The sequence below is a fragment of the Oncorhynchus kisutch genome, linkage group LG29 (assembly GCF_002021735.2).
Source record: "Oncorhynchus kisutch isolate 150728-3 linkage group LG29, Okis_V2, whole genome shotgun sequence".
In the NCBI taxonomy this organism is placed as follows: Eukaryota; Metazoa; Chordata; class Actinopteri; order Salmoniformes; family Salmonidae; genus Oncorhynchus; species Oncorhynchus kisutch.
In genome coordinates, this window is record NC_034202.2 from 14,645,970 (window position 1) to 14,671,942 (window position 25,973).

Sequence of the window (25,973 nt, forward strand, 5' to 3'; positions counted from 1 at the left end):
GTTGTGGTCGTTAGTCACCAAACGGAAGAAGACTGACTGTCATTTTCCGTTTCTGTTGCAAAACATTTTGAAATGCTTTCTTTTGCGTCCCCTAATGAACATGGCCCAATTTACTCATTAACTGCAGACAAAATACTTGACTTCAGATGACAAGATTGAATTCGCTGTCATTCATTGGGAAATATTGCATTTTCCTGTCATGTTCAATTCCACTCACTTGAAAAAGTATCCAAATACTGTCATGTATTCAATTCAAGGCAGGGCTATTCTGAGTTTCTCACTTGCAGTGTTAGTACAGCAGATTTGTTGGGTTGTATGGTGATTGGTGGGTATAGTTTGGACTAAAATGATTGGTTGTTGTATGCCTGACCCAGATCCACATTTCTTCGTAGTAAGAAATGATCAGGACAAGCAGAAAATCCAAACATGTTTATTTACAAACACAATATAAAGAATGACCCAGAATGTAGGGTTCATATCACTGTTCAAACTGTAATAATTCCATCCAAGCTCTAATAATTCCATCCTTTCATTTTCGGACTGATTATTCTACCTAGTTATTTTTTACTCTATACAATTATGATATTTTGTGATTCTGAGACTCAAACGTGAAATTATTTAATGTGCTCATACGGATAACTTATTTTGTGCATTGTGTATTTTACACACAATCTCTGTGACTTTGAATTACAAATCAAACAAACAATCTTCCAAAGACTTTAGGAGTGATCATGGAAGATCATGGGAATTTGGGGCGTTACAAAAATCAAAAGGCATTGCACAGCATGTACAGAAGAATGACCCTATGTTTCCAGTTCAGTAATGTTCCTCCACTCTGTCACAGTTAAACACAACAAATACTAATAGAAACAAACATACAGCATTACAAGGCTGAGATCCATGATGCTTTCAAGGTTACAACTTTGTCACATTGCAAAAAAGGGAAATGACACGATCCAGTGATAATAATGATAACAAAAATCATATAATTTCAAAAGGGAGCGATATTAGTAATTCCTTTCCATCATCTGTAAAAAAGTGCCTCTGTCGATCAGTTCTCTTTTAAAATGCATTTAAGGTTGATATAAGGTTTCAGGTGGCCTAGCGGTAAGAGAATTGGGCCAGTAACTGAAAGGTTGTTCTGCCCTTGAGCAAGGCAGTTAACCCCCCACAACAACAGCTCCCTGGGTGCCCAATGTGGCCGCCGCCTGCACCTCTCCGATTCAGAAGGGTTGGGTTAAAAGCGAAAGTCAAGTTTCGGTTGGGCCTTGTGTGCAATTGATGATAAATGTAATATCATTTGAATTAAACTAATCTCTCCCAATGATCTGTGAGCTTTAGCAGAAGCTGATCGTTGTAAACATGTGTTGGTTGCAGGCACACACAAAACAGAGAATATAGTAGAATCATGCACAGCATCACATGAGTATGGAAATAGCATTATATCTTACAGGAATTATATTATATTTAGTCATTAAACAGCAGAAGTGAACCTCATCTTGTTATGGTTATCATGGTGAGTCAGCAGATATTAAGAACAAGAGTTTGTTTGATACGAACGTCCATTAGATAAGCAATTCAGGGGTGAATTGCATATCTGAGAGAGGATTTGTACATTTATATCGTAAGGCAGCATGGTTTTAAGACATGGATGACAGAGAGAAATCAGATTGGTCAACAGTGCCCAGGAACTTGGGCCAGGGTGTTTTTCTGACTATGTGGCCTACTATGGTGGTGGTGATTATAAAATATTAATCATCTCACCTTTGTTCAAAAACAGCAAGCAAATAAAACACAACCATTTCACATCAGAAATATCCAAGGATATCTTCCAGTGTTTGGCTAGTTAGTTGTACAGAAGAAAGTGGACCTATCAAAAAGGTCCTCTCAGGTCAGGAGTGTTAACAGTGTTTTATAATAAATATTTACCCATATAAAACAGTTGAATGATACTGGACAACTGAAGGTTAAACAGTTGGACCTTTGAACATTTATTTTGGATTCCCTCAACGTCAATAGTGTTCAGGGTTTTTACACAGACATAAATAAAAGCTGCCACACCTACAGAGTGTCTGAGAAAGAGAGCATGGGGGGGGGGGGGTCATAACACAGGAAGCGGCAAAGAGAAAGTACAGGAGGAGGTGAGGGACACACAGAGTGGCCTTATTTCAGTGTAAATAGTTGTGCATAACGTTAAGTTCAAACCTCTGTACAGCAGTACCACCGAGCCACTAAGACTGCACAGAAACGACATCACTAGGAAAGATTACTTCACAATAGAACAAGCAACCTACAGAATCTGAGATACCAGCGGCCATTGAAGTTGCTTATTCAGCAAGAGAGTAAGAAACACATCAAGAGAAATTATAGTGTTGGCTTATAGTGTTGGCATAAAAGCAAGAAACCTTCAACACATGGAGCTAGTGTAAAAAGCACAAATATATACGGCGTGAGCTCAAAAGGCCATCTCTCGTCAACTGTAAGAAAACACCATTGTATCTAAATAAATATAGGCAAATTGATGATAAATTAAGAACCGAGACAAAAACAGGAGTAAATGGTCACTTCCCACGATGCATTACAGTGTGGGCGTGGCTCCGGTGCACGATCATGTGCAAGGTCCTGAGTGTACATTGAGGATACCTCGCGTGTGCATGTGCATGAAGTTAAAGATCTCATGGGGCATGGCGTGGAACCCGGGGCGGGGCTTGACGTTGTCATAGTAATGGTGCGTGATGAAAATGCCCGAGGGGTTCATGGGAAACGCCCAGAAGCCATAGAGGTGGACCTCCTCGCACAGTTCCATGGCGGCAGTGACTAGCATCAGGCCGCTGCTGAGGCGTTTGGCACGGACACCCTGGACAGTCCAGAAGCGCTGGACATTGAGCAGGTACTGGGGGTGGAAGAAGAACACACCCCTCTGGGAGTCAAAGTCGTCCAGCATGTACTTGACCCGGAAGGAGACATCAGTGTTACGCGTGTTGTAGAAGGCGGGTAGGACCACTGACGAGTTCTCGTAGTTCTGAAGAACCTCGTAAAATGGTCGCCGCCACTTCTCTAGCTTCTGGAATCTGGTGTTGGAGGAGAGGAGAGGAGAGGGATTAGAGTGTGTATAAAGAGGGAGGAGGTGTGTGTGTGTGTGTGTGTGTGTGTGTGTGTGTGTGTGTGTGTGTGTGTGTGTGTGTGTGTGTGTGTGTGTGTGTGTGTGTGTGTGTGTGTGTGTGTGTGTGTGTGTGTGTGTGTGTGTGTGTGTGTGTGTGTGTGTGTGTGTTTGCAAGGAGCAGACGTGCTGCAGCTCTGTGCCAGAACATTACATTTTACTAAGTGCAATTGTAACTGCTGCTGTTAATGGATTTCAGGTCTAGATGGTGTGTGTGTGTGCGTGCCTGGGCCCAGATGTCAATTCAACGTCTATTCCACATTGGTTCAACGTAATTTCATTGAAATGATGTGGAAACAAAGTTGATTCAACCAGTGTGTGCCCAATGGGAATACACTTTTTTGTTGACATAGCCTTACAGTACCTCTCCGTTATAATACTTGGATTAATCGTCACCAGATCCGTTTTGGCACCTACATCAGCTGAGTACTTCTCGTTGATGGGTGGTATGTTGCATCTTTGAAGGAAGGATAATTATTTACATTATCCAATGCAGATTCTGAGAAGGTCTGAGCAGAGTGAAAGTAATTAAATGGTGTATCTTGCCATTTGATATCTGCAGTCAAAAATAAAATCAGCCCAAGCGTGATGCTTGGGAATATTTGTAGCACTACAGAATAAAGATGATGTGTACCTAAACACGAAATCTGCCGAGTCAATATCCTTCCCACATTTGCTGTTCTTGATGATTCCTCCGTTTCCAACAACTGCACATTTCTTAAACTGAGACTTGGAGTATGGCATGTCCTTTCAATGAAACAGAACCAGTGTCAAACAGAAATATGGGGTACAGTTTATAACCAGAGAAAGTGGAGTTCCATCACCTTGGGGTACGAGGTAGGGTTCATAGCATAGGACACATGGATGACAGGTAGTCAAACAGGATGATATACTGTATATTGTTATAATTGGAACACTCACGTCAGGAAACATCTTGAAGACCTCAGTACTGATGGGCAGGATGCCACTGGTGTCCACCTCATACCTCAGCTTGGTGCCTGCTGGAGTGTTCCTCTTGGTTGTGAACAGGAAGGAGGGTGCATTACAACACCGCGACAGAGACATCCTATTGGAGAGAACAATAGAAGGGAAGAGTTACTGTCAGACCCAAAAAACTGTAGTAGAACAAGGGTGTCGCTCCTCTGAACAGGCTCATGCTAATAGACTGGTGGCATTCCAAGTCTTCTGTTTTGCATTCACGCTCTGCAGATGATCAGATATCACAATGCCTAAAGAAGTGTTTAAGGTCTTGTGAACCACAATAATATGATATAGCAATCTTTTGAGATGTACAGCGTGACTGCAAGAAAGGTGACCTGAAACACCATCTCTGTGATGCTTTAAAGTTAAAGGTCAATTAGAAGCTCACTTGAAGTTGTTGGTCTCCACCATGTTTTGCTGCCACTTGCACACCTGCAGGTTCCTCCATCTCTCAAACAGCTCCGACGTCTTCACCCTGGCAGATGGGCAGGGAAACCCCACATAAAACCGAGACAAACTATTCGAGTCACGTGATCCATGTATGTTTAAGAATAAGCCCTATACCCTATGTTCTATTACTACATATACTGCAGATCAGAGGGGTACATTTAAAAGAATCCCTGCTGTAGATGGTCTCACGATGAGAGGGTTGAAAACTGCACAGGTAGATATCATTTTTAAATATTTAAAAACATGGGGAGGTGGCTGCATGGAGCTACAAAAACCACAGAAATGACACTGCAGCACTCTGCTCTGTATTATGAATATTAAACACGCGCTGAGGTGTAACATGAGAATGGCACTGGAAGCGCCCAGGCACTCCCTCTGATTGACGCTTTGCGCCCGCCGTCTTGAGGAGAAGATGGCGATGGACAGAAATAGAAGGGCTCTAAATAGCTCCCCTTGAACTGACATTCCCCCTCGATGATTGGGAAATGTGATTTGCTCGGGGAGGGAAAGCACTACCAGGGCTGGCAGTAGTGTAAGGAGAGTCAGTCACTGCACTGTAACTGCTGGCAGAGCCAAGGAGTTGTTGTCTGTCTGTTGCGCTGTCTGCTGCCTGACCTGGCACACTGTCCCTCATCAAGCACCTCTTACAGGTGTGATAAATAGCTCAAACATCCTCAAGAACATGTACTGTAAGCCTGTGTCAGAGTCTGTTCTAGTGGTAGCACTGTACATCCCCCTGGCAAAAGAGGTTCAAGGCCTGTCTCGCCTACTTTCTCATCTATCTTTGCCCTTGTCTGTTTCTCCCACTATAGCTTCCTACTGCTGTATTATAAAATCATTATTTAAATGTTTGTTGATAGGACAAGGGATGGGCCTGAATGTTGGAACTGAGTGCACAGACTTAGCTTCCTCCTATATCTAATATTGACATTTCAAAGAGAGAACACAAACCAGGAAGGCACATCGGCCCTTGAGGATCAAAGTTGCCCATCACTGCATTTGTACACTCTTTGAGAAAAGGGTTCCAAAAGGGTTCCAAAAGGGTTCTTCAGCTGTCCCCACAGGAGAACCCTTTGAAGAACCTTTTTGGGTTCCATGTAGAACCCTCTGTGGTAAGGGTTTTTACATGGAACCCAAAAGGGTTCTACCCGGAGCCAAAAATATTTATTCTAAGGGGTCTCCTGTGGGGACAGCCAAAGAACCCTTTTAGGTTCTAGATAGAACCTTTTTTTCTAAGAGTGTAACACAGGTGATTACACTCACATGGTCAGGACTTTGACATCCATAATCTCCTGCCTGAGCTCTTTGCATGCAGTGGAGTTGTAGTCATAGGATCCATCGTATGAGTCCAGATACCTGGAGGGATAGTCACAGTCAGCGTCACGCTGCACTGATCTGATCTACATAATAATCAACAATAACAAGGAAGAGGCTGGTACACAAAACACATAGCACAGTGGGGTTGGGGAAAGATGTTATACATTGTGGGACACTTTTAACTTTATTCCAATACAATTGTGGCTTTACTTTAAAATACATTATGAATATTCATCTTTAACGTGAAGACATTGTTATGGAATGAGTGTCAGGTGTGATATCATTCCTATGGATACGGGATCCACAATATGTATCCTGGACACTTTTAAGTCACCAGCTACCATCATTTCTCTGTTTTGTTTTCAGATTTTCTTGTTGCTGATAACATTCATTATGTATTTTGACTTGACATGGGAACTTTGACTTCACATGGGGAACAACAATTAACATGGACATTCAAAAAAGTGTGTTTGCAAACAACAAAAATAGCATGAAATACATAGTGAGAAAGGGGAAGGGAGAGGTAGAAATCTTGTGGTAAATTGTGAGAAAACATGACTAAATCCTGATGGCAGGGGCACCTAGACTGTATAACCTTTATCATGGATAAGGTTTGTCTCTGTTGTATGGCATGTACAGTATGCTGGATAGAGTGAACTGCACAGCTGCACAGTATGACGCAAATGGAGAATATGGGGAGTAACTGCAGCTGTCTCACTGCATAATGCAGACTCAGTATACTTACCCAGGGGGCAAAACTGGTATTTTATGTGATTATAGTCGGGTTGGGTAACACTTTACTGTAGGTGTCCTCATGTATGCATTCATAAGCTGTCATAAGTCGTTTTCAATAGTTATGAGTCACAGCATAAAACCGGTTATACAGTAATGGGTGTTTTACATGAATGTTCAACCTGTTGTCCTATGCTCTAATGTCAAATCAAATCAAATTGTATTAGTCACTTGAGACCTTACAGTGAAATGCTTACTTACGAGCCCCTAACCAACATACAGTTTAAATAAAATTAAAATTAAAATACGGATAAGAAATAAAAGTAACAAGTAATTAAAGAGCATGTCAACTGTTAATAACAACTGCTATTATACAGTCTGGGTGACAACTTATGTCATATGCCTGCAACATTAGAGTCGACATACCAGATGTTTTAAAAGGGTGTGATGTAATTTACCAAACTCTGTGTCACATTATTACATTGAATGGAATGATTGGCGTCATAACCATGTCATATGCCCTTATAGAGTGTGCACAGACACCTTAAGTAAAGTTCCATTAATTTGAGATGTTATAAAACAGTTATGAATGTGCTTATACCACAGGATGAGTTGAGAGTTTCATAAAAGTTTACAATTTAAATTATCTCCAAGAAACATGGGCAAATGAGAGCACAGATGTACAAAAAAATTACATATTATAATAGCAAAAATGTTGAAATGAAATGGAAGCAAATATAATTTTACAATAAAATCAACGTTGCTGTGGAAAAATGGGACAGATGGGAAAAAACAAGATGTGCAGGCTACAGTAATAATGACAGCAGCTATATTACAAAAAAAATGGGTAGCTAGCTAGCTAGCTAGCTAGCTAGTCAGTCAGCTAGGAGAGCCCTGCTCTACACAGTCAAAACAATGTGTATTCATACCCTTAGTGGCACGACATGAGGCCTCACTGTGCTGCCCGCCCCCATCAATGCATAGCTAGCTAGAGCTAGAGGTACTAAACGTAGCTAGCTAGTTGGGGAATTCTGAATTATAAATCTTACTTTGCAGCACATCACACAATACATTCTCTTTCACATATACATTAGTTTAGAGGCAATTACTTTTTAATCTTAAAGAGATTCTCCGGTACTTTTCTATACTTTTTAGCCAGTAGTTCCACGAGCCAAAAATGGTCCCCGAAAATGACCATACTTCGTCACATATGTGCAGATATGTGCACCACGTAATTTCTCTCTCTCTCGCTCTGCTGTGTATGCATCTTGTAGTAGTCATTCAAATGGTGAGGGTCTGAAGCTCATTGGCTAGAACTCAAATTGCTACGGGGCTGGCCCACGTGGAGGAATATGTAGTGAAAACAGCACAGCACAACTTCCAGAACAACATTTGCTTTCAAACTAGGAATTTTGTGGCTAATAGAGGGAAGACAAAAATTCTGCTCATAGATTATGGATGTATGAACTACACATTCACACATCTAGCACAAAGCAGGAGGTTTAAAAAATACCTTGTTGTCGCAAAGTTCCGGAGCATGTTTTTAATACATGTTGTTTAACTCAATCTAACTAGCAAACGTTATCCATGTTCTTTGCTATTGGTTTGTGAGGTGATGTTCTCGCTTCTGTGTTGTTATCTTCTTCTTCCGATTTCAGCTACATGATTCACTGACACAAGAGACCGCAATAACTTTCCAATGGATCCGCAAACTTGTGTCGGCAAATCATATCGCTGAAATCAGAAGAAGGGTGGGCATTAACATAACCTAACGTAGCAGGCGTAAAAGAAACATAAGATGGGAGAAGAGATCTTGGCTCATCATGTGGAAAACTTAGCTAACTAGCTAGCTACAGCTAATAACATAGATAAAAACAACATTAGTTAGCTTGAGTTAAATAACATGTAATATAATAACATGTAACATAATAACATAATAATAATAATAACATATAATAATAACATAATAACATGTATTAAGATGAAAAGTAAAATGTACAGCGCCTTCAGAAAGTATTCAAACCCCTTGACTTATTCCACATTTTGTTGTTACAGCCTGAATCCAAAATGAATCTCACCCATCTACACACAATACCACACAATGACAAGCAAAACTTTTTAGAAATGTAAATGTATTGAAAATAGTATACAGAAATATGTCATTTATAACTATTTAAACCCCTGAGTCAATTACTTTGTAGAAGCACCTTTGACAGCGATTACAGCTGTGAGTCTTTCTGGGTAAGTCTCTAAGAGATTTCCACTGCTGAATTGTGCAACATTTGTCTATTATTATTTTCAGAATTCGCCAAACTCTGTCAAATTGGTTGTTGATAATTGCTTGACAACCATTTTCAGGTCTTGCCATAGATTTTCAAATGGATTTAACTTCTTGAGTGTAGGGGGCAAGATTGAATTTTTTTGCCTAAAAAAACGTACCCATTTGAAACTGCCTATTTCTCAGGCCCAGAAACTAGAATATGCATATAATTGTCAGATTGGGATAGAAAACACTCTAAAGTTTCCAAAACTGTCAAAATATTGCCTGTGAGTATAACAGAACCTATATCGCAGGCGAAAACCTGAGGAAAATCAAACCAGGAAGTGCTGTTTTTTCTGAAAGCTCTCTGTTCCATTGGATGCCTTGCCTCCATTTAAAGGGATATCAACCAGATTATTTTCCTATGACTTCCCCAAGGTGTCAACAGTCTTTAGACATAGTTTCAGGCTTTTATTTTGAAAAATGAGCGAGAAAGTTAACATCGTGTCAGTGGATAGCTGGGTGTTCGCAGAGTTTTGCTTGCGCAACACAGTGGGGCAGCCATTGTCTCTCCCTCTCCTATTGAAAAAGTGACAGTCCCGGTTGATATATTATCGATTATATATTTTTAAAACAACCTGAGGATTGATTATAAAAAACGTTTGACATGTTTCTGTGGACATTACGGATACTATTTGGAATTTTCGTCTGCGATGTCATGACCGCTCGAGCTTGTGGATTTCTGAACATAACAAACAAAATGGTATTTTGGATATAAAAATAATCTTTATGGAACAAAAGTAACATTTATTGTGTAACTGGGAGTCTCGTGAGTGCAAACATCCGAAGATCATCAAAGGTAAGTGATTTAATTTATTGCTTTTCTGACTTTCGTGACCAATCTACTTGGCTGCTAGTGTTTGTAATATTTTGTCTACTGAGAGAGATGTTCTTACACAAACGCTTGTTATGCTTTCGCCAAAAAGGTGTATTGAAATCTGACACGCCAGGTGGATTAACAACAAGCTAAGCTGTTTTGCTATATTGCACTTGTGATTTCATGAAAATTCAATATTTTTAGTAATTTAATTTGAATTTGGCGCGCTGCAATTCAGCGGGTGTTGATGAAAATGATCCCGCTAAAGGGATGGGTGCGTCAAGTTTTAAGTCAAAACTGTAACTCATCCATTAAGGAACATTCACTTTCTTCTTGGTAAGCAAGTCCAATGTAGATTTGGCCTTGTGGTTATCATTGTTGTCCTGCTGAAAAATGAATTAATCTCCCAGTGTCTTTTGGAAAGCAGACTAGACCAGGTTTTTCTCTAGGATGTTGCCTGTTGGATGTGATAGAATAATACTATATCTATCTGAAACTTGTTCACTGAGGATAACTGATGCTATTTATATGTACAGTACCAGTCAAAAGTTTGGACACACCTACTCATTCCAGGGTTTTTCTTTATTTTTAATATTTTCTACATTGTAGAATAATAGTGAAGACATCGAAACTATGAAATAACACATACGGAATCACGTAGTAACCCACAAATAAAACATTGTTTTTTTCTTATTCCTCAAAGTAGCCACCCTTTGCCTTGATGACAGCTTTGATTTAATGTCGTTTTGTTTCCCTTGTCCAGACACTGTCCTTGTTTTGTTTCATGTCTGTTTCTTCTCTCCCTGTACTTGCTTCTCATCTCCCAGCGTCTGTCCTCACAAAATGCAGACACCAATATTGGAAGGGAGTTTTTTTGTTTTTTGTTGGGGTTGGTGACATCGAGTCCGGGTGCCCCTGCCGAAGGAACCAAGGGTGCCTCAGCTGGCTCATCGGGCTTCCATGCCTTAGCTGGCTCGAGAGGTTTTCTTGCCTTGGTTGGCTCGGCAGGCTCCTCAGCCGGCTCGACGGGCTCCCACTCCTCAGCCGGCTCATCAGGCTCCCATCCCACGTCGTGCCTCAGGCGGCTCGTCAGGCTCCCACGCCTCAGCTGGCTCGTCAGGCTCCCACACGTCAGCCGGCTCGTTAGGCTTCCACTCCTCAGCCGGCTCGTCAGGCTTCCACGCCTCGGCCGGCTCATCCGGCTCCCACGCCTCCCATTACTCGCTTCTCGCCTCCCAGAGTCTGTCCTCACACTGTCATTGTTACCGTAGCCTGCACATCTTACTTTTCTCACAGCTGTCACAAATCCTGTTGTGCCGCAGCACAAGATTTTGTTGTAAAATTATTTTTGCTTCCATTTCATTTCAATATTTATTTATTTTTGCCAAGTTATAATGTGTGCTTTTTGAAATAAAAAACACATCTGTGCTCCCATTTGCCCATGTTTCTTGGAGATCCTTTGAATGGTAATGCTTTATGATACTCTCAACTCATCGTGTGGTATAAGCACATTCATAACTGTTTTATAACACCTCAAATTAATGTCACTTTACTTAAGGTGTCTGTGCACACTCTATAAGAGCATATGACATGGTTATGAAGCCCATCATTCCATTCAATGTAATAATGTGACACAGAGGTTGGTAAATTATATAGCATCCTGTTATAACATCTGGTATGTAGACTCTAATGTAACATATAACAACATATGACATAAGTTGTCTTGCAGACAGTGTAATATCAGTTGTTATTAACAGTTGACTAGCACATATGACCACAGGACAAAAAGTCATTTTTAACACACATTATAACTGGTTTTATAACGTCTCATGCCTTGACCCATAAATATTTAAAACTCCTTATGACAGCTTATGACAAATTGTATAATGTGTTATATATCTTTTATAAAGGCTTTATGAATGCATGCATAAGGAAGCCTACAGTAAAGTGTTACCTCATGTTGTATACTGGTTGTATAAGGAAGCTTTAGCAACCATGTAAGCCTCTTTATCTGGATATAATTATAATAATCTGATTATCTGACATCTTTCCCATGACGTCTTGGTCTTGTCACGAAAAATATGTCATATCCTGTTATAAGACGTATTCTCAACCAGTTTACAACCAGAATATAACTTCATTTAGGCTTCATGTGCCACATTTTGCTTGCTGGTTAGCCTGAGTTCATCAGTCCCTGTCTGGAATAACCATAAATGTCTCCCTTATCTGCAGATCTCTTTGCATGTAGAAACTAAGGAAGATCACATGAAAATATGTTGGTCCTACATATTATCCTACATACACCTTATCTGGTATGACATGCACACACATACATACAGACATACATGTGCAATCATACACATAAGCATAATGTACATACTGTACACAGTCATCACTCTCACTCAGATTCAAACTATTCGATAAGATTTTACAGCTCATTGAATGATTCAGATGTAATTTGATAAAATCCGGATTGGACAAATACAACCTTTACATGCTTGCGAGGCTAGGAAATCTTCTTAACAAGAGGTTTCAGACAAGGAAATAAATAAATAAACCAATAAAGAAACATTATACAGGAAAATGGTGACATAAAACAAAAGCAAAAATCAACAACAACATTAGATTGATATGGTGGTAGTGATTGTGTAATATTTGAGACAAACACAATGACATCTGAAGGGAAGGAAACTTAAGGAAGGTGAGAACATGGTGAACATTTTAGCATGACAGAAAGGATTTTTGACTAACATTTTGCATCTTCTCCTCCCTTTTGAGAGCATAATCAGCACCAGAATCTAACCCAAATCTTTTCCTCCCTCTCAGGCCAGGCAGAGAGTCACACAGAGGAGTCAAATTTCCCACTAGGCGTATTTAAATAGGCTTGTAATGGATAATGCTATTGATCCAGGTACCAGCTTTGGAGCCTGCCCTATCTGGCGCCTGAGCAGGAGGATTCTTGCCTGAGGACCACAGCCAACTGCATAGCCTCAGAGGCACCAGGAAAGAAGGAGAGCTAAAAGCTCCCAATACCTGATATCTATTGAGAAGGCGCTTTCTATTTGGAAAATATTTAAAAGTAGATACCAAATAGGTGATGTTGAGTCCTACTCTCTACTGCATGGATAAAGAGTGGCTGCCCAGCGGGCAAAACTGGTTCCATTGGCTAAACATCTTTCTAGCAACCATAAAATATATCTTAATCTGATTGTAATCTAGCTATACGACAAGATAACAACCCCAAAATGTATTTCCAATCACGTGTTGATGTCGTCTTTATCTGGTTGTAATCTGGTTATATGAAGTCCCCTCTACTATACCAGAAAGCCAGTTTACAACCCAAAAAATGAAGTTATTATGACGTCAGGTGTCAAATTTGGTGTTGCTCCGTTGAATCCAAGATGACGGCCTTCACAATGTGCCACGCCAGTGAGTGAATTTGTAGGATAAATGCTATCTCAGTGAGATAGGATGAGGTAGAGAATGTTGGTGAAAAGGGGGAATAATGTTCTAAGCATGATTGATGTGGCTGTTAAAGTAAAATGAGGTGAGGCAAAACACAAAAAGACAACATGGACGACATGACAGAAAAATGCATTTGAACGAGATGGTGGGATAAAAATCAAAATGAGTAAGGAACAATGAAACTGGTTGTCTACATCCCCCTGATGATGCGGTGTATTTTGGATTGGCTTGTTATCAAGTAAATACTTAAAAGGTCTAGAGCAGCATGTCTCTTGTCCTTTATCATTTAAAAATTAGCTTCTTAGCTTCTTTTGGTTTACCTCTAATGATGAACCCCTAATAAGCACTGTAGCCTAGATAGAGAAGAAAGAGGATGACTCTGAATGTCATCTTAGACCGCCCATGCCACACTGGCTTTCTGCTATCCATGAGGGATGGCCTGATGGAAGAGTGCCTATTAATAACCAGAGGGTTATCACGCCTACTGACTTTAGGTCCTCAGCCCACTGAAGCCAAAGACCTACTGGGAAAGGGTCACGGGGTGGCAGGGGGTGGAAGGGATGAGACAACATGCAAGAGCAATCTGCAGTGCAACCACCACTGAAAATATATGAGAGTTTGATCCTTTCAGACCAATGAAAAAGAAAGAGGCATTCTTGGGTTTCTGTAAAAGTACTTAAAATGCCTTCAGACCGGCCTACCTTTGCGAGCGTTTTTTTTTCTTCTTAATATCGGCTAGGCAGGGTGTGACTATTACGGAGATCTGTGAATCTGGCTGAAAATTCTGACGGAAACATCTGTCAACATGCAGACAGGTAAGTTAGAGTTAAACGTCAGTGTGAGTGGGTCCTGTGTCATCATCACCCCTGCAAACATCTCAACTAGGATTCCTCAGAAATGCAAAACAAGCAGAAGCAAAATAGTTATGTGTGTGTTGCTGACTTCATCTCTTTACTAGTTAGTTAGTACAGCAGTTTGTTGGTTATGCATTGCGAGTGGAGGCTTCTAAGGCCCAGGCCACACATGCAGGGGGCTGGGTTATCAGCAGGAAATCTCAAGTTCTCTCTCTCTCTATCTCTCTTTCTTTCTCACAGGGGTGTTGTACAGTCAGTCAATCACATTGGAAATGTACCTTTTCTTCCCATTCCTGGCAGGCTTCAGAGATCCATCATCCAAGAAATTTACAGGACCGGTCCAATTTCCTGTCTCGTCTCCTTTGAGTCGGCTAAACTGTTGCGCACTAGTAAGAAAATGAGGCAGTTTATTTGGGATTTATTGTGCTTTAATTACCTGAGAACTAACAGTCAGTCAGTCAAACACACACACACACACACACACACACACACACACACACACACACACACACACACACACACACACACACACACACACACACACACACACACACACACACACACACACACACACACACACACACACACACACACACACACACACTCTTATACACAATGCACAAACACACACAGAGACACACCACAGCATACAGAGGGATCAGCATTTGGCTTTAGTAAACCATATCAAACCAAGCCAAACATAGTTAGAGTGAACCTAGATAATAACACAATGGTTGATAACAAATCTAGAGTATAAAACGGACAATGAAACTCAGTTATACATTTGTCATAAATAAAACACCCGTAAAAAAAATCTAAATTAGTTGGGGATAAAAAAGAAGAGGGGGCAAATAAATAATGGACAAATGTGCCTTGCATGTCAAATATTCAATCTTACCAAAGAATGATGATAGGCAACATTGAGAGAGAGAACAATTAAACAAGCAAAAACAGTAGCTAAAAATCTGAAGGGGACAAATAAATTCAAGCTCAGACACAGCTGAATGACGAAGTGTATATGGGTCTGGCAATCTGGTGTGGTTGGCACAGATACCTCAAATCTGAGAATGGCATGCAAAGCAGACACACACTTCTATCTCTGCTACAGAGCAGTGGGACAGAAAACACTTGGTTTGAAAACAGTGTGTAAATATGCTACGTCTGTTTATGACATGAAATAAAGATGCTTCACTTAATCCATTCATTGTGGTCAAACAGGTCAAATCTCAGTTGTTGTCTCACTAAAACCCCTAATCATTCACCATTTTAGGGGGTTTTGCCCAATATGCAGCACATCTTAGTTCGGTAGATTAGCCTATAGGGTATTATTGCACATTACGCTCATGCACAATCTAAAAAACCACAACACATTATTTAAATCAGAACCAAATGATTATGGTTAACGGGTTACATAGAGAACAGACAAACTGAGAGGATACTTAACGGTTTACAGACAATAGCAGCATATAGGCCACCGTTGAGAGGTGCATAGCACCTGTACCCTCCCAGGCCACGACGCTGTCCCCTACTGGATGGGACAGATCCCATCTCCTCCCTGAGTAACATGAGTGAATTGAACAGGTTTTGTCAAAATTGCATGAGGCAAATCCAAATATCCCAACCAAATATCCAAACCTGTAAGAAATTAAAATTATTTAATTCAAAGATGGATTTTGCATAAAAGGGACATGTTTGATTTCAATCATCATATTTGAACCCTAAAAAAACATATGAATCGAAATAAACCTATTTGAGCATTCCTTTCCATTGTGCAAATAATCCTGTGACTTTGTTCCATTAAATCATTGTGGACAGCAAAGTGTATCACTACAGTGTACTGGAAAATAATCTTGCACATAAATCCTCTCCATAAGCACATTATGTGATGAAACGAACACTACTTTGGGCCTCATGTCAATACTGTGCGCCCATTTGGCTTCTCAGAGAACCACTTAAAAATCTCAATGACACTCTGCCCCTGGCTGTTGCGGTCAGGATGGAGTGTGCTAAAACAGGACATGGATTTAGGCTTCTGGATCTGCTACATGATGCTCCTAAAGCAACCAGTGGGTGCAGCCACCGCACACCTGCACACCATCCAACTATCTAGAGGAGTGCCCTGTCTCAAAAAAGGTGACACTTTCTTTTCCCAACAAAGAAACTGCTGATGTGGACTCTAAAAATACTGAACCTGACCTATCTGATCCACCATATTATCCAAATTAATATTACTGATGCCACATGGCACAGTGTTGATTTGGCTGATGTCACTCTGCAGACTATGTATAGGCATTAAAGAGCTACTGTTCTGTTACTGTTGAGTTGATCAATAAATCAATATTGCTTCCTGTCAATTTTGTTTAGCGTGTATTATCAGCCTGTCAATTTCAATACTATCGTGTTATGCGGAAACAAGTGTTTGACCTTCCATTCAATTCTACACCACAATTCCAAACAACATAAATCAGCTAATTAGAAAAGGACCCAAATAGATTGAGTTAGCAGCAGTCCATAATGAACTCTAAGGCCTATAGTCTGGAGTAGAAGACAACGTAGCTATTTCTGCAAGGGCAGAGTTATGCTTGTGAGAGTAGAACATTAATAATATCCTAATAGGATGTCCATTACTCACACAGGATATTCATTTGAACTGGTGAAGGTTTCTTAAGTGCTTACTCAACGGAGATTCAACTATCAACGTGCAGGTCCATTATCTACGAAGACATTTGTCACAGTCCTCCCGGTATTTTCTCCTCTAAGGGAAGGTCGGCAGGCAATCAACATACTAATAGCTAAGCTTTGTTTTAGAATAATCTGCTACGGAGGCTATGGTTCCAATTATATAATTGAAACAAGAATCTGGAATGCTCAACTAAACAGTCTTTTTTTTAAAGATCTGGGTGCAGTTTTGGAGTTTTAGTTCAACTAAATAATAACCAAGAGTTCAATCCAAAAATGAAAAATTGTGCCCCCCCCAAAAAACATACCGATGGATCTAGTCAAGCTAGTTGTTATCTCTGAGTGGATTTCTAACATCATCTCCAGGACTGTTTGGTGCCACTTGTAGCCTACCCAGCCTGCTGCGGGTATTTTTAGGCATTGCCCTCTCCGAGTCAAGTGGAGATGAGAGAAGATCATGTGCACTGCTGCAAAGTGGGTCACCGTACTATTTAATAAGCCCTTCTTCCTCTCTACCCTGTGACTTCACAGCTTCGCGATCTCTACCCTGGCATAGAGCTTTAGGGGGTGTTTGCTAATGTCACTGCAGCCAGGCTGTGCTATATGATACACGCTGTGGAAAATGAGAAATTTATCACGTGCCAGAATGCTTAAAGCACTTACACCACTCCAAAGCACATGTGCCTTATGTCTTTTAACAGACATGTGCACTCTCTGAATAGTGACCCTGAATTATCTTGAAGGTCTAACATAATCTGGACCTTCTTTGGAAAATGGTGACATCATCAGACAACTGGGTACCCAAATCATTGAGGGTAAAACAAAGTCTGCAAAACAGAAAATATCAAAATGGCAGTCCACGACCCAATTCTGTCTACAGCTGCAAAAAAAATCTAAAACTATCTTGGACTAGTGGAGGACTAAAGTGCATGTTATGCTGGTTATTCTCAGATAGTGCTCTCAACAACTGGCATTATTGCATTGTAGTTTAAGTGTCTTCTGTAGTACAGTCTCTTCCAGACCCACAGAATCTGGTCATTTGCAGAGATAGTTTACTGAGATCCTTTGGGGCATAAGAGAATCTCATGAGATTGAGACCCATGTCCTTAGGCAGTGTTTGACTGGGCTACGTTTTGGTAGCATAGGTCAGGAGGGGTTGGACCATTGGTCCCATTCACAACTTTAGCTTGTTGTCATGGTTTCAGCATGTGGGGGGAAGAGGGGAAGAATATCTCACAGTGACATCATTTTTAAGACACTCACTCTCTCCATCACGCTCTCTCTCTTTCTCTCATACACACTCTCATTCTCTCGCTCTCTTTCTCCTGAGGTGTGCAAGATACTGTGTAGCAAAATGGCTGCCGTTGTGGCACACTGGCTGGCATAGTAGCTTCGTTGTGACTGTAGCCCGTTCCCCTCTTTCCCAGTCAGGGTGCTAGATAGATAGATAGATGATAGATAGATAGATAGATAGATAGATAGATAGATAGATAGATAGATAGATAGATAGATAGATAGATAGATAGATAGATAGATAGATAGATAGATAGATAGATAGATAGATAGATAGATAGATAGATAGATAGATAGATAGATAGATAGATAGATAGATAGATAGATAGATAGATAGATAGATAGATAGATAGATAGATAGATAGATAGATAGATAGATAGATAGATAGATAGATAGATAGATAGATGTATTGCTGGGGCTGGATTCATGCCATCTCAGCCATAACATATTCGATAGTGGATGCCATGAATCCACAGGATTTCATCAGAGTAGCCCAAGCGGTGGGGGAGAATGTGAGGGGGAATTGGGGGGGGGGGGGGGAATACAGCACATATATGTTTGCTGTAAGGCAAAGCTATAATGAACTCTTTTATTTTGGGGGGGTGTTAAATAGGCCTATCTTAAGATAAAATATATATATATCAGGTTCTCAGTATCTGCTCGTCTCACAATGAAAAACATCCCAGCAGATGATAATGCAGAAGTCAAAGCCTTACAGTGATTAATAATAGCATGTATCACTATGGGTGCTATTAGCAACAACAGATTGCATGAGAAAAGGTAGAGTCCCTATTAATAGAGATATTACTGTTGCAGAGGTGTTACGAAACATCTTAGGAATGCATTATGCTGAAACAGCAGCATGACCGTGTGTGCATTGAAGCCCACAGTGTATAGTAGCTAAATTACTATCGAATCAGACAATAACCCCTTCGACATTAACATGAAGAATTATCAATATTAAGTGAAAAATACTGAACAATGAACTGCATCAATAGATTTGAGTTGTTTTTAAAACTGTAATATCAGCAGATAGGATATCAGTAGATATCCAAGCCTTATTTATGTAAGATGTATGATCAGTAGATAAGACTGAAACTGATAATCTAATAAACACTTTAAAAAGAAGGAGGTACACTACCATAATCAGCTGGGGCTCTGTATGTAGCATGAATGTGATGCTTCACCTCATGAGAATAGTTTATATATGCCACTGGAAAAATGGAAGACTTAATTTGCTATTTTTCAGGCTTACCCCCCCCCCCTCTCATGCAGCAATTACTCCAACCACTACTCCCATATTTACACTGAATTACAATGATGACAGTATTAATACAGTTAGAACAATAACAGAGCCATTTAATTCACAACATTTTAAAATGTCAGGCCGTCCCTTACATTTCAACATTATGCTATAGATAATAATTGAGTCTTCAGATGAATGGCAATTTATCTGATTTGGGCCTATAGGCTATTTGTGTAAGATTGTGTAAGATTCAGACCCCTTGATTTTTTCAGCATTTTGTTACGTTAAATATAAATCTATTAAATACATTTTTCCTCAACAATCTGCACACAATACCCCATAATGACAAAGTGAAAACAGGTTGATTAAAAAAAAATTATATATTTTTTATATTTACATAAGTATTCAGACCCTTTGCAATGAGACTCAAACTTGAGCTCAGGTACATCCTGTTTCTATTTATCATCCTTGAGATGTTTCTACAACGTGATTGGAGTCCACCTGTGGTCAATTCAATTGATTGGACATGATTTGGAAAGGCCCACCTGTCTATATAAGGTCCCACTGTTGACAGTGTATGTTAGAGCAAAAAGGAATTGCATGTCAGGTCAAAGGAATTGTCCGTAGAGCTCCGAGACAGGATTGTGCCGAGGCACAGATCTGGGGAAGGGTACCAACACATTTCTGCAGTATTGAAGGTCCCCAAGAACACAGTGGCCTCCATCGTTTTTCAAATGGAAGACGTTTGGAACCACCAAGACTCTTCCTAGAGCTGGCCTCCTGGCCAAACTGAGCAATCGGTGGAGAAGGGCCTTGGTCAGGGATGTGACCCGATGGTCACTCTGACAGAGCTCTAGAGCTCCTCTGTGGAGATGGGAGAACCTTCCAGAGGGACAACATTCTCTGCAGCACTCCACCAATCAGGCCTTTATGGTGAAACCAAGATTGAACTATTTGGCCTGAATGGCAAGCGTCACATCTGGAGGAAACGTGGCACCATCCGTACGGTGAAGCACGGTGGTGGCAGCATCATGCTGTGGGGATGTTTTTTAGCAGCAAGGACGGAGAGACTAGTCAGGATTGAGGGAAAGATGAACGGAGCAAAGTACAGAGAGATCCTTGATGAAAACCTGCTCCAGAGCGCTCAGGACCTCAGACTGGGGCGAGGGTTCGCCTTCAAACAGGACAACGACTCTAAGCACACAGCCAAGACAATGCAGGAGTGGCTTCAGGACAAGTCTCTGAATGTCCTTGAGTGGCCCAGCCAGAGCCCGGACATGATCGAACATCTTTGGAGAGACCTGAAAATAGCTGTGCAGCATCGTTCTCCATCCATAAAGGGTCTGAATACTTATGTAAACTGTGATATTTCAGTGTATTAAATATTAAATTTTTTATAATTTAGTAAAACAGTCTTAAAACCAATGTTTTGCGTTGTCATTATGGCGTATTGTGTGTGGATGTATGAGGGGGGAAAACACTATTTAATACATTTTAGAATAAGGCTGTAAGGTAACAAAATGTGGAAAAAGTCAAGGGGTCTGAAGACTTTCCGAAGGCATTGTACTTAACATCGCTTACCTTTTAATGTAGTTTTTTCCATAGAGAATCTGTTGTAAAAGTGTAACCAGTCCAAATGCGCAAATGAATATAAAACAAAGCGACCTATTGCCGAGTAAATCTCTACCCGACGTAGGGTCTGCGTATCCCATTCTCCGGCGCAGCATCCGCTGGTGCCAAAAACCACAGAATTATCCTTCTCTCGCCGCACCATTCAGAATCAATCACACAGTTTTACCGTGAAAGCATTCGAGAAGACAATTGTCCAAATGTATTTACGGTATTTTTACAAATCTACTTCGCTGCGGCCACAGCACAAATCTCATTGGTCTTGGTCGAGAAGCATTGCCTCCTTATAAATAGAAAGCATGGAAATAGGCTACAACTCCGGACGGACCGTGATTTGATTATTAATTGTAGAATAAAAATCTTCTACCTTCTGGTATTTTGCAAGGCTGATGATGGTACAGAAAACATTAAATGTTTCTTCAAAAATGCCTGACATCTGTTTGTGATCATGCGTTACTGTCTCGACTGGGTGGTGCGCTCGATCGTAGGGCTCCACAGACAGTGGCAGGCAATGCAGATATTCTAGTCTCATTTAACAGTGTTCCATAAGCGGTCTGGATAGGCTAGCTCATAAAAAGAACATGACTGTCATTCGTAAATAGTCAAACGAATGGTGTAGTCTACGAAATCTCTCTTTTCTCAGGACAAACATAATGGCGTTAATTGTGACGCACAGTTTGGTGATAATAACAGCTTCTTCTTTCTATTACAGCAGACTGGTCTATATATGCTGATGCTCTCTCTCTCTCGCTCTCTCTCTCTATCTGTGCCTCTCTATTCTCTATCTCTCTATATATACCGTATATCTTCTATAAATCTCTAGCTTCTCTATCACTCGGATCTTCTCTCTCCCTGTTGGGTTCATCTCTGGTCAGCCAAAACCAAGGTCAATGTGCCTTCTTCTAAGGATAAGATAGGCACCGTTTAATTGTCTGCCCACAGTGCAGAGTAAACACCTTTGTCGTATAGTCCAACACATAGGCCTATATGCCTTACAGTGGGAAAATCTGAAATTTGACAAATAATGAAATTCAAATTTCCATAGGTCTATATTTTATTACACAAACATAAACCATTTCAAAAGCTTATAGAATACTAAATAAAGTGGAGTAAATAGCCTCCTTAAATGTCAAAAAAGCATCCTGTAAAAAAACAGCATCCACTCTCATGATTTTGTTGCTTAGGCTAGAGCATGTTTAAGGTTGTAGGTGTTGTTGTTTGGGGGCAAATCATTTTCGCTCTTCTCAACACTGTGTGTGGGCCCATTTCATACAAATGTCAAACCACAAGGAATAGGCCTACATGTATTTCCTCTTGCCCACTAAGATGTTTAAAATGAATAGGCCTATTCGTAAATATCCATGATGATTATTCTTAGTTAGCTGTTCAGGGACAATTTGGAAGGATAAGTCTACCAGGCTATAGGGAAGGAACAATGATGAAAGACATTGAGCTACTCTGCTTTAATGTTAAAGGCCCAGTGCGGCGGTTTTTATCTCAATATCAAGGATGTTTATGGGTCGGCTACACAGTTTAGCAGGTGTTACTGCAGGTGTAGCAAAATGCTTATAGTACTTGTGTCACACCCTGATCTGTTTCATCTGTCTTTGTGATTGTCTCCACCCCCCTCCAGGTGTCGCCCATCTTCCCCATTATCCCCTGTGTATTTTTACCTGTAATTCTCTGTTTGTCTGTTGCCAGTTTGTCTTGTTTGTCAAGTCAACCAGCGTTTGTTTCTCAGCTCCTGCTTTTTCCCAGTCTTGCTTTTCGCGCCCTCCTGGTTTTGACTCTTGCCTGTCCTGACTCCGAGCCCGCCTGCCTGACCCTGCTTACCCTGACCCTGAGCCTGCCTGCCATCCGGTACCATTGCCTCACCTCTGGTTACTGAACCCTGCCTGCCTTGACCTGCTTGCCCCTATTGGATTATTAAACTATTGTTTATTCGACGAGGTCTACATCTGGGTTTTACCTTCATACCTGATAATTAGCTCCTAACAATGCAGTAAGATGTCAGACAAGAACGGCGGGTCAAATCTAATTAACAACACAAATAGCACTGTAGCAGTAATCAAAATGCAATCTATACTGTACATAGGCACACCGGAATCATTTACACAAGATATACTAAGAATGATATGTTTAGATGTAGATATAATACAGTGAGCTATGTCAAGAATCCAGTATAGACAATTGAAGTCGGAAGTTTACCTACACTTTGGTTGGAGTCATTAAAACTAGTTTTTCAACCACTACACAAATTTCTTGTTAACAAACTATAGTTTTGTCAAGTCAGTTAGGACATCTACTTTGTGCATGACACAAGTCATTTTTACAAAATTTTTACTAGTCCAACGCTCTAACCACTAGGCTACCCTGCCGCCCCAACATACACGAAGTTGACTGTGCCTTAAAACAGCTTGGAAAATTCCAGAAAATGATGTCATGGCTTTAGAAGCTTCTGATAGGCTAATTGACATCATTTGAGTCAATTGCAGGTGTACCTGTGGATGTATTTCAAGACCTACCTTCAAACTCAGTGCCTCTTTGCTTAACATAATTGGAAAATCAAAAGAAATCAGCCAAGACATCAGAAAATAAAATGGTAGACCTCCAAGTCTGGTTCATCCTTGGGAGCAATTTACAAATACCTGAAGGTACCACGTTCATCTGTACAAACAATAGTACGCAAGTATAAACACCATGGGACCAGGCAGCCCTCATACCGCTCAGGAAGGAGACGTGTTCTTTCTCCTAGAGATGAACATACTTTGGTGCGAAAAGTGCTAATCAATCCAAGAACAACAGCAAAGGACCTTGTGAAGATGCTGGAGGAAACAGGTACAAAGTATCTATATCCACAGTAAAACAAGTCCTATATCGACATAACCTGAAAGGCCGCTCAGCAAGGAAGAAGCCACTGCTCCAAAACCGCCATAGAAAAAGCCAGACTACGGTTTGCAACTGCACATGGGGACAAAGATCATACTTTTTGGAGAAATGTCCTCTGGTCTGATGAAAAAAAATAGAACTGTTTGGCCATAATGACCATCGTTATGTTTGGAGGAAAAATTGGGAGGCTTGCAAGCTGAAGAACACCATCCCAAATGGACAATGACCCCAAGCATACTTCCAAAGTTTTTCAAAATGTCTTAAGGACAACAAAGTCAAGGTATTGGAGTGGTCATCACAAAGCCCTGACCTCAATCCCATAGGAAATTTGTGGGCAGAACTGAAAAAGCATGTGTGAGCAAGGAGGCCTACAAACCTCAGTTACACCAGCTCTGTCAGGAGGAATGGGCCAGAATTCACCTAACTTATTGTGGGAAGCTTGTTTGACCCAAATTAAACCATTTAAAGGCAATGCTACCTAATACAAATTGAGTGTATGTAAACTTCTGACCCACTGGGAATGTGATGAAAGAAATAAAAGCTGAAATAAATCATTCTCTCTACTATTATTCTGACATTTCACGTTCTTAAAATAAAGTGTTGATCTTAACTGACCTAAGACATGGAATTTTTACTAGGATTAAATGGCATGGATTGTGAAAAACTGAGTTTAAATGTACTTAACTAAGGTGTATGTAAACTAGCGACTTCAACTGTAAATATGTGGTGTGTGTGTATAAACAGTGTCACTGAAATACAATGTACAGTCGTAGAAATATTAGAATGAACTGTTGGTGATACAGTATTTAAATACACAGTGTGAAACGGCCCACTGGGCACACATTGGTTGAATCAACGTTGTTTTCACATCATTTCAATGAAGTTGCGTTGAGAACCAATGTGGAAAAGATGTTGAATTGATGTCTGTACCCAGTGGGGGAAGTGTCCAGGGGTTCAATCAAATCATTTCTGGGTAACAGTTAAGTAGCTTACTTTAATAGTTTTCCATTAAAAGGTCAAAAAGCAACAAAAATATTGCTTGGAATGTCTGGGAGTGGTCTGAGTGAGGGACCTAATTGGAGGGGCCTAATGGGAGGGATATGTGACCTGAAAACTAGATGTTATTGGCAGAGAGGTTTGGAACTCTCAGTTATTGGTCTATTAAACTATACCGCCTGGTGATGTCACCAGGCAAACCAAAAGTCCACCCATGAAATGCCTGCTAATTAGAAGGTCCTGTGTAAATTGAATTTTCAACCAGAAACTATCAGGAAATAATAATAAGGCCTTTGGCTTGACAGGGAGATTAGCACAATATTGTTTGCGAACTGCAGCCCCCCCCCCCAAACGATTCATTCTCATGTTAAAGTGTTGAGCAGAGGCATGTTCTGGTTTTACAAAGCTGTGTCATCTAACATTCAATAACCAATTAATAGCATTCATTCTTTCACCATGCAATCAATTATCAGTTCTAAACATGCGTTTTTCTTCATGCATGATCTATTTTTCCATGAGCACATGATACAGTTTGTCTCCTGAGCCGGAGAGGCAAGTATTAATCCTGTCAGTAAAGTCGTTCAAAAATAATGAATGGTTTACGAACGGCACATCACTACTATATTATCACCAAGATGTCACAGACCTGTGGGTATTCTGTCTCAATATTGAATACCTAGGTTTGTTGGTGCATTGTCTTTCACTTTGTTTGCTTTACTGCTTGGCTTGTTGACTTGTTTTTGAATGTGTGACAGTGCAGCATGAGTCAGTTCATATTTATTACCCAGTGTCTTGTCAATGATGTTTTCAATACAAATGTCTGAACATATGAATTTCAGTGATTCTTACTTTGTGACTGAGACAAGACCCCCAACTCTCCATGCATGCACATAGGATGACAAATTAGGCAAAGATTTTTTTTGTCCCCACATCTGTTTACCTAGGGTGTGTATCACAGTGGTTTATGCTATCTGGGTGATTCGAACATAAGGAAATCAATGGTGGCTGCCATGACAAAAATACTCCTGAATGCATCATTTTGGGAATTTGATTCTCCCGACTGTCTGGCTATTATTTTGGGGATTTGATTCTCCCGACTGTCTGGCTATTATTTTGGGGATTTGATTCTCCCGACTGTCTGGCT

General features: G+C 40.5%; 1 protein-coding gene and 1 non-coding gene across 6 annotated transcripts; one reads left to right on the forward strand and one right to left on the reverse strand.

Annotated features, from left to right (window-relative positions):
- Positions 1 to 414: 414 nt before the first annotated feature.
- On the reverse strand, positions 415 to 21,707 carry LOC109873822 (alpha-2,8-sialyltransferase 8E). Of its 5 annotated transcripts, XM_031809306.1 has the most exons (10): positions 20,897 to 21,661; positions 15,541 to 15,651; positions 14,375 to 14,482; positions 13,944 to 14,039; positions 5,855 to 5,947; positions 4,530 to 4,616; positions 4,082 to 4,226; positions 3,795 to 3,907; positions 3,525 to 3,617; positions 415 to 3,071 (listed from the first exon to the last, which is right to left on the reverse strand). In XM_031809306.1, the coding sequence occupies exons 1-10, from the start codon at positions 21,040 to 21,042 to the stop codon at positions 2,609 to 2,611; spliced, it is 1,455 nt and encodes a 484-aa protein (XP_031665166.1). In that variant the 5' UTR covers positions 21,043 to 21,661; the 3' UTR covers positions 415 to 2,608. The 5 variants fall into 5 exon arrangements, with proteins under 5 accessions (XP_031665166.1, XP_031665167.1, XP_020321130.1 ...); XM_031809307.1 differs by lacking the exon at positions 15,541 to 15,651 and having other exon boundaries at positions 20,897 to 21,707; XM_020465541.2 differs by lacking the exon at positions 13,944 to 14,039 and having other exon boundaries at positions 20,897 to 21,657.
- A 3,911-nt stretch (positions 21,708 to 25,618) lies between these two features.
- LOC116358358 (small nucleolar RNA SNORD72) lies at positions 25,619 to 25,697 on the forward strand. Its single transcript, XR_004206257.1, has one exon. It is a non-coding gene; the product is annotated as a small nucleolar RNA SNORD72 (small nucleolar RNA).
- Positions 25,698 to 25,973: the final 276 nt, after the last annotated feature.

Bases quoted from the DNA above. Each gene is read 5' to 3' on its own strand.
- LOC109873822 (XM_031809306.1), bottom strand. From the start codon at position 21,042: ATGCTGCGCCGGAGAATGGGATACGCAGACCCTACGTCGGGTAGAGAT. The intron at 14,040-14,374 runs GTACATTTCCAA...GCATGTTGACAG, and splicing joins GCCAGGAATGGGAAGAAAAG to ATGTTTCCGTCAGAATTTTC. The intron at 4,617-5,854 runs GTGAGTGTAATC...CCCATCTGCCAG, and splicing joins GATGTCAAAGTCCTGACCAT to GGTGAAGACGTCGGAGCTGT.